The 8,127-nt window shown below is 34.6% G+C and overlaps 1 protein-coding gene across 1 annotated transcript; it reads right to left on the reverse strand.

Annotated features, from left to right (window-relative positions):
- Window positions 1-280: 280 nt before the first annotated feature.
- LOC130236349 (cortexin-3) lies at window positions 281-5,730 on the reverse strand. The gene is made up of 2 exons (XM_056467029.1): window positions 5,511-5,730; window positions 281-2,436 (listed from the first exon to the last, which is right to left on the reverse strand). Exons 1-2 carry the CDS (start codon window positions 5,542-5,544, stop codon window positions 2,108-2,110), a joined length of 363 nt encoding a protein of 120 aa, XP_056323004.1. The 5' UTR covers window positions 5,545-5,730; the 3' UTR covers window positions 281-2,107.
- Between the last annotated feature and the right edge of the window lie 2,397 nt (window positions 5,731-8,127).

Genomic DNA, 8,127 nt, shown 5'->3' on the forward strand with positions numbered 1-8,127 from the left:
CTTTTACTTTTATGTAAACTTTATAAACGCTTTGGCAAAACATTTGTAACATTTGTCATGCCAATAAAGCAATTATTGAATTGAAATTAATTGAGAGAGAGAGAGAGAGAGAGAGAGAGAGATAACAGATTATATGTGGAATACATAATAGGATTCCAAAAGTCAAGTACTTGTAATTAAATTACTACAGTAACTAATCAGCAACTGATTGGTAATCTACCCAGCTCCGGATGTACAGATGATGACAAGAAAGCAGAAAATGACATTTATACTGCTTTAGAAATGTTTTATTATTCATCTCTCTAAAACATAAATGAGGTTGTGACACCATGAAAACAAAGCCTCATAATTCTATCATTTGTGTTGTAATATACTGTAGCTTTGTGTTTTATAGATGTATTACTTTGCTCTACTGCACAGACATGAATTTCGTATAACAGTATGAAGGTCTAATTACAAATAGTCATTGATTTGAGGCTCCACATACTGCAATGTTCGACACATTAAACACACAGAGAGGGCTGTTTAGTGCTTTGTGTCATCTAAAGAGCAGCAGCACTTAATGGGGAATCAATGAAAACAGTCTGTTCACTCCAACCCCAATATTTTAGTGTTTCAACACGGCAAATACACAAGTGAATGATCTTAATTTTTGTTGTGGCACATACAATAAAACATCTTTACTAAGTCCCCCTTACTAAGTAAGCTTGTTGGCTCTTTCACAGTGACAGCAGGTACAGATGAATTAGTGCAACAAAAATCATCACAATCATCAATGAGATAAAAATTGACAGGGCAGAGGAGCATTCGCATCGTACCACCAAAAACACTTTCATTCTGATCATCTCTTAAGACCATGGATTTTCAAGGTTAGCGTTCGACTCAAAGGGTCAGATGATTGGTCAGCTTCACATTATGACAGTTCTCTTGATGGCAGCTTCACATGTTAAGGCTTACGAAACTACAGCCTATGAAAATACAGGTAGAGATGTGGTCAAAGACCATAGTATTTATTGTGCTAAGGCTGACAAATCCTGCGATCCCTACTATGAATAATAGTTCAAATGTACAGAATCTGTGAAGTGCACACAATGATTTAACAACTCATCTAATAGCCTATCCTAACTCTCTATAACATCACCTAAAGATTTCTAAAAAGGCCCAGAATGTGACCAGAAGCACTGCAGTAAATTGCAATGAAACATGTAAACTTTGACAGTGGCCGATTACAGTGCACATTTTAAGGCTTCTTCGACAAATGCGTCATAAGTGTTTATGAAGTGCTTATAAACTTCGAAAAGAGATTTGTACTTGGCAGTTAACGACAGCACAGATATGAGGAAGCAATGGTTGTATTAAGAGAATATAAAGAGGGCTACCCTGTGTCCCAGCGCCAATAGGAGCTTGAGATTCATTCGATCAGTAATAAAGCACTGCACAATCATTTTCTGAATAAACCTTTTGTATATGTGAATGGCAGTGAGCGCAGTGTGTGTGCATGTAAATTATCATTATTACACAGCTGTAATACTTGATTCTGATTGGTCAGTCGCGACATTCCAAGTGATGTTATTCCAAAATACCAATCGATGAAACTAATAACACAGTCTCATCTGGTTACTACGAATCATCTTGGCTGTCAGTGAGTACGTTCACATAAATATGAATGACTGTCTGTCTGTTTGGCGCAAACTTGTAACTGAATATTACACAGATTAGTGTATGCTCCATTCAGCCGTTTTCGGTTCTGTCAGCTTTGCCTTTCATTAAGAATCATTAAACTATTATGGCTCAGAACAATGTTTTGTTTCTAAGTTTTACATTTTGTGACAAGTAGCCATGTACTTAGCAAGATAAAGTACATCCAGACATTTATTTCACAGAATAAAACCTGTCAGGCTTTATTCTGTGATGATAACTGCCTGAATGTACCTTATCCCTTACTTAAAAGTCTGTGTTGGAACTGTTCGTACACAAAATGACTATTCTGAATGTATGTAATCTACAGTGTCATGTGTTTGTGTATCACTTTTTGGGATGTTTGGCAATTAACTGAAATGACTATTTGTCTTCATCGCAGTATGTAAATGCATGAGTTGTCTGTCCTCTATGCCAGGGTGTTATCAAACTGGCCCTTCTCAAGGCCATCCAGACCATCTGCCCATGTGGAGGTGGGCATGCTGCGGTAGGGGTCCAGCAGAATGCGGAAGCAGCGCACGATCAGCATGCAGAGGAAGACAAAGAGGAAGATGACGAAGGCAAAAGTGGTCTTCTGCTCCAGAGTCATGTTGGCGCCCGCCACAGGACCCCCCGTCTGGAGGGAGGAGGTGAATGGCTCGGCCTCCATTAGCCAGGAGATCTGCAGCGGCTCGTCCCACAGCAGACGCTCACGCATCCTCATGCGCAGGGGCCCCACATCCTTCACATGGACCTCATCTACACAAACACAGACTGGATCATCAAATCTTAAAGGTAAGTTTCTTTTACATCCAAAAGAGTATCAGTGGGGTTAAGGTCAAGTGTTTATCAATTCTTTTGTGGAAAGAAGTCTTTGCCTATTTGAGCCTGATGATTATACATTAAACTATAGACCCTTACTGTAAGTATATCTTTTTTTGGCGTGGCAGTATATTAGAGTTTAATACATGACAAAACTACATACACAGGCAGTGTCTGCTTCTTCAGCATTGACTGAGAGAGGTTTTTTATATATCAGTTCAGGTATACTATAAAAACTTATGAACCATATTGTTTATAAAAGTGTATTCTGTCATGCCTATTCTTTCATGATAGTAAATTCAAATCAAATACCCCCAAACTTCACCTACTAATTTGATGTCTACTTTAAAGAGGGTTTCTGCAGGTTTCAGCAAGTTAATGTAAGACTTTTTAAAGACATCTTTTAAGGCCATTATGAAGGAAATTGTAGAGTCATACAGGGCTAAACACTAAGGAGTTTTTAAAATGGTCTAGTTGGAAAACATTTTATTTGCCCTATCAAACTTTTTTTTTTATATAATTTAATAATACAATAATAATAATTTAATAATTAAAAAATATATATAATTTAGTTAATTCTGAGCATAATAGTTGAAATGTTGTCAAAACAAGCAAGCTCTAGTTGTATACAGACGTTTTAAAAATAATTTTAAAAAATGTTTTAACGGTTTTAAAAACTATAATAAACTAAATGTATGCACAACAGTCTGTCCAGATCAGCTTCCCCCGCAGTAAATACATGGAACAGTAAAAACACTTAACCATTTAAACAAATGTTATTGTAAAGAAAAAAGTTGAACCATTATGGTAAAGTTAGAACGTGGTAGAGTTAAAACGTTCATACTTAAATAAAAAGTTAAAAGCTTTATTTTAACTTTTCTTTACAAGATTTTTCTTTGGGACTTTTTAAGGCCTAAAATTTTGCTTTCGAGATTTAAGACATGATGTTTGGCACTGCGCCCAAACAAAATATTACTGAAAGCTTTTTTTTCTTTGAGAACCATCGTCTAATTTGAACAATAATTTGTTAAATTTTTAGCTTTGACATTCTTTACGTAAATTATAAGATTTTTGATTTGTAAAATACATGTTTAATGTAATAAAATGAAATATGCATTTATTGTTTTATATTTACATACACTTAAAGGCACATAACTTTTGCTTTATTAAACATTTTGAGCTTTTCACTTCATCAACTACAATCTGACATCTGCCTGTTAAAATGAGGCCAAGCTTAAATATATGCCCAAAAGCATTGAAGATTGACAATCATTGAATTTGAATGCTATTTTCAAAATCAAAAAGTTAGTGCAAAAGTTAAGGGGATAATGAGCTTTTAATATAGCTCTGCATATAGTTGTTCATCTAGTTTTATGTTTTACATGTCGTGTTGAAAACGGCAGGGCACTCAGAAAAGGAAAAAAAATGCATGACGCTCAACAAAACAGCCAAATATGAGCCACTGAAAATGTGATGCTGAAACAAGGAAGAATTTAAAGACACAAACATTATAGGTTCTAATGTATAAGAGAATGTTTCACAGTACAATCCATAGGATCTTAAAAGTATAGTTCACCCAAAAAATGAAAATTCCGTCATTACTTACTCAACCTTTACTTGTTTAAACCTTTTCCTCTGTTAAACACAGAATAATACTGTGGATGTCAATGGTTACAGGTCTTCAGCTCTCTTCAATTTATCTTCTTTTGTCTTCAACAGAAGAATGAAACTCATAATGGTTTGAAACCGCCCGAGGTAAGTAAATTGTGGGTAAATTTTCACTTTTGGATGAACTATCTATCCCTTTAATCACATGAGGATCCGTATGTACTGCAGTTATCCATCACATACAACACTAACCATGTACAGTAGCTTCAGACATTAATTTCATCCAGCTGCTGAAAATTCAGCTCCTGAACTCTAGATTAACACAATTTTTAGCAGCCTATAAGTGAAATGAAGAATGTTTTGCTTGTGTGACAATGTGTAAAGCAATAGATTGATGTTTCCTTTAGGAAGTGGTGAATGAATGCAGATCTTGCTTCAGCATAGAGTGGCAGGGGAGAGAATAATGACACTAATAATGACACATGAATAGTTAATTTCACGTGTCTTCTATACACATTTATGAATCAATTCATTTGAGCACTGGAAAATTATCAGCAAAGGCAAACTGAACACACACACACACACACACACGCACACACACACACACACACACACACACACACACACACACACACACACACACACACACACACACACACACACACACGTGTTCACCTTATGAGATTGTGTGCAGTTTTTATTATGATTTCTGTCGCTGTCAAATTTGTGACAACTTTTGATGGCTGTGTTATGCTATTTTATGGTTAATTATTCTTTTTTTAAATTATGCAAAATTTCTATAATGCATTTGTATTTTTGGGTTATTTTATTTCACATTTAACCACAACAATAAACGAATACAATTTTGTCCTAATAGCCCCAATGGTATCACTGTAAAAGCTGCTGCATGAAGATGACGATGCCTAAACTGATGGAAAGAAAATCTAATAAGCTTATGAAATATCCATTAGCCTCAATTATTTGTGCCTACGTTTAATTAACCTACGTTTAATTGTATGAGCATATCTGGTGAACAGCGATTCTTTGAGAATAAGAATCTGGAAAGACACAAACAATTTTATATACAGGAGACATATGAACTTAGGAGTGTGGGTGAGGCGACACCCTTTTTACTGCAGTCAGATGGTGTAAGCATGAATTACTGTGCTTTTCTGCAGTACACACGCTGTCAAATAGAAAAGACATCAATCATACGAGCGTTATTGATCGAATCAATGAATCTTGCCTATGCGGCAGCTGTTCCATGTCAAATCGTTCAACAAGTGAAATGACAAGAGTCGACCGAAACAGTAATCGGCTGGAATTAAAAGAAAAAATCACATGCTGATCAAATGTAGAGATGATCGGATTGTGAATGGTATTTTATGATATATGACTCGCACCTTTGTTACCCAGCTGTGAGAATGTGGGATCCATTGCCACAGTTACTGTCAAATCCAGCGGAATTCGCCCATTCTAGCGTCACATCCACATCAGTCCACAGATCGCGGACAGGCAGCTGACACCGACAGACACACCGTTATCAGTTTAAAATAATGTTAACTTAGAAGAATAAGGCTTCCGCTTTATTGCAGAAGCGTGAACGCGACGCTGCGGCGCACACGGTCGCGCCTCAGCTCAGCTGTGTGCGTGCGCGAGTGAAGCTTGACACAGTGATGATTCTGAATTGATTCATTTGTATGAATCATTTGGGTTGAAATATAAAATTTCTGTAGGCTTTTATATTATTTTATTCATTTCCCTTTTTATACAACAATTTTTCGACACCACCAGGAAGAATTTAATTAGCTATTTAATAAATAATTTTGATGAACGAAACTGCTCAAAAGCACAGATTCTATAAATGACGGTTACAAAAATTTCAAAATTGCTCAGGGCGCGTCAGATCATCTAAATTAATTAATAATCATTATCAATTCAAATCATCATCGTTAATTAAAAATATATTTTTATTAGATTCGGTAATATTTACAAAGAGTTTCAATGAGGGTTTAAACCTCATACAGAAGGCTATGTTTTCTATTAGCATTATAAAGGACTTACTTTTATCATATTAGAAGGGTCAATCAGTCAATCTTTATTTATTTTAAGCATTTTAAAAACACCCATAAGTAAATAAATTAAAAAAATAAAATAATAATTATATATATATATATATATATATATATATATATATATATATATATATATATATATATATATATATATATATATATTCATTCATTCATTTATTTTCTTTTCGGCTTGGTCCCTTTATTAATCACAGCGGAATGAACTGCCAACTTATCCAGCATTTGTTTTTCGCAGCAGATGCCCTTTCAGCCGCAACCCATCTCTGGGAAACATCCACACACACTCATTCACACTCATACACTACGGACAATTTAGCCCACCCAATTCACCTGTATCGCATGTCTTTTGTTATTCCTTGTACAATAAGGTAAATGAAAAAGTAATGGCTTTCTCATAGTATGAAGCTCTAATCTGATTTAGATTTGTAATGGATTGAAACAAATCCTAAAAGTATACTTTGAATGCAATATAAATTGCTTTGGATAAAAGCGTTTGTTTTTTCTGGCTCTCATTTAACTTATGAGTGAGATCAAATAAATTATATCTAGACCTCTACTGACCTTGATTATGTTTATTGATTAAGTATTTCATGACAAATGGTCTAAATTAATATCAGAATACCAGCCAGTGTAGTAAAAATTAATCTACAAAATAAATTGAATTTTCCAAGAGCTTTTTGAAGTAACTTTCACATTCTTCCTCTTAGTCTTTCATTGACTAGATATTAATTTTAAATTTTAATCAACAACAGGTTACACTCCCACACAAAGTTCCATTTGCCTTCATTCTGAATAACTGCTGCAGTGCTATGCATTTTTAATTTGAGTAATGCTGTTTAAATCCATGAAATGCTACAGCAGAGAGAGCAGACACTATGTGCTGAATAAATTAATCTAGATCTAAACATTGGCTACTTGTTACTATGCATAAAATATTTGGCAATGAAGAAGAAAGAAGAAATACACTTTTCTATGTCTCAATACTTGCACAGACCAACTAGCACAGACTTGAGATACTCACACAGACCAAAATGTTTCAGAAATACTAGTCGTGGTAGTAGTAGTAGTTGTTGTTTTTGCAGTAGTAGTGGTCATTGTAGTAGTGGTAGTAGTAATAATTGTTGTAGTCGTTGTAGTTACAATAGTTGTAGAAGTAGTTGTGGTAGTAGTCGTAAACCTTCCATCAATAGACATATTGGATCAACCCCTTCACCGTTAAACTGACTTATTGAAGTAAACAATGTTTGACAGCATTTCTCTAAGCAAGTTTCAGTCAGCTTCTCTGTCAACTCATTCACCTCTACTCCTGTACATGAGGAGGTATTCATAAACCTTTGTTTCTCTTTCATTTTAGTATAAATTTTGAACAAGTTTCAAACAGAAAGTCCTGTCTTGAAGATGATCTTTTCAATCACTGTAAAAACCATCTAATGCAGATATTGAGTTGGATTATAGTACTGTATCTCTTCATTGTGTTTTCATCCATTGGATGGCCAGTAAAATTGACACCATCTCTTAATAGCCTTATATTTTAAAAGGGTGATATATGATGATATTTACATTTTTTGTTCACATATTTTTGTTTTATGAATGATTTTTTTGCAATTAAAATCTTCAATCATGTAAAATCATAAAGTTTTAGTAATTTTTTGCAATTGTTCTCTTCAATGCACAACATAAAACATAACTCAAAAAATGGAGTTATCTGTTTTTGCAAAATCTGGAGTATTATTACATATTTCTGTCTAATATACTGGATTGTGCCACTTTGACATCTATCCTCTTATTCATTAACCATACCTGCAGATCAACTACTAGCCTTTGAAACAGCCAATGAAGTATAGGTATCGCCACTATAGGACTTATTTTTATGTTGTTTGTCTTATTTTCATGGCGTCTACATCAGCAATCCATCCAAAACTATTAT

The sequence above is a fragment of the Danio aesculapii genome, chromosome 10 (genome assembly GCF_903798145.1).
Source record: "Danio aesculapii chromosome 10, fDanAes4.1, whole genome shotgun sequence".
NCBI lineage: Eukaryota > Metazoa > Chordata > Actinopteri > Cypriniformes > Danionidae > Danio > Danio aesculapii.

Coding starts and splice junctions, on each gene's coding strand:
- LOC130236349 (XM_056467029.1), bottom strand. CDS start 5,544: ATGGATCCCACATTCTCACAGCTGGGTAACAAAG. Junction 2,437..5,510: donor CTCACAGCTGGGTAACAAAG/GTGCGAGTCATA, acceptor GTGTTTGTGTAG/ATGAGGTCCATGTGAAGGAT.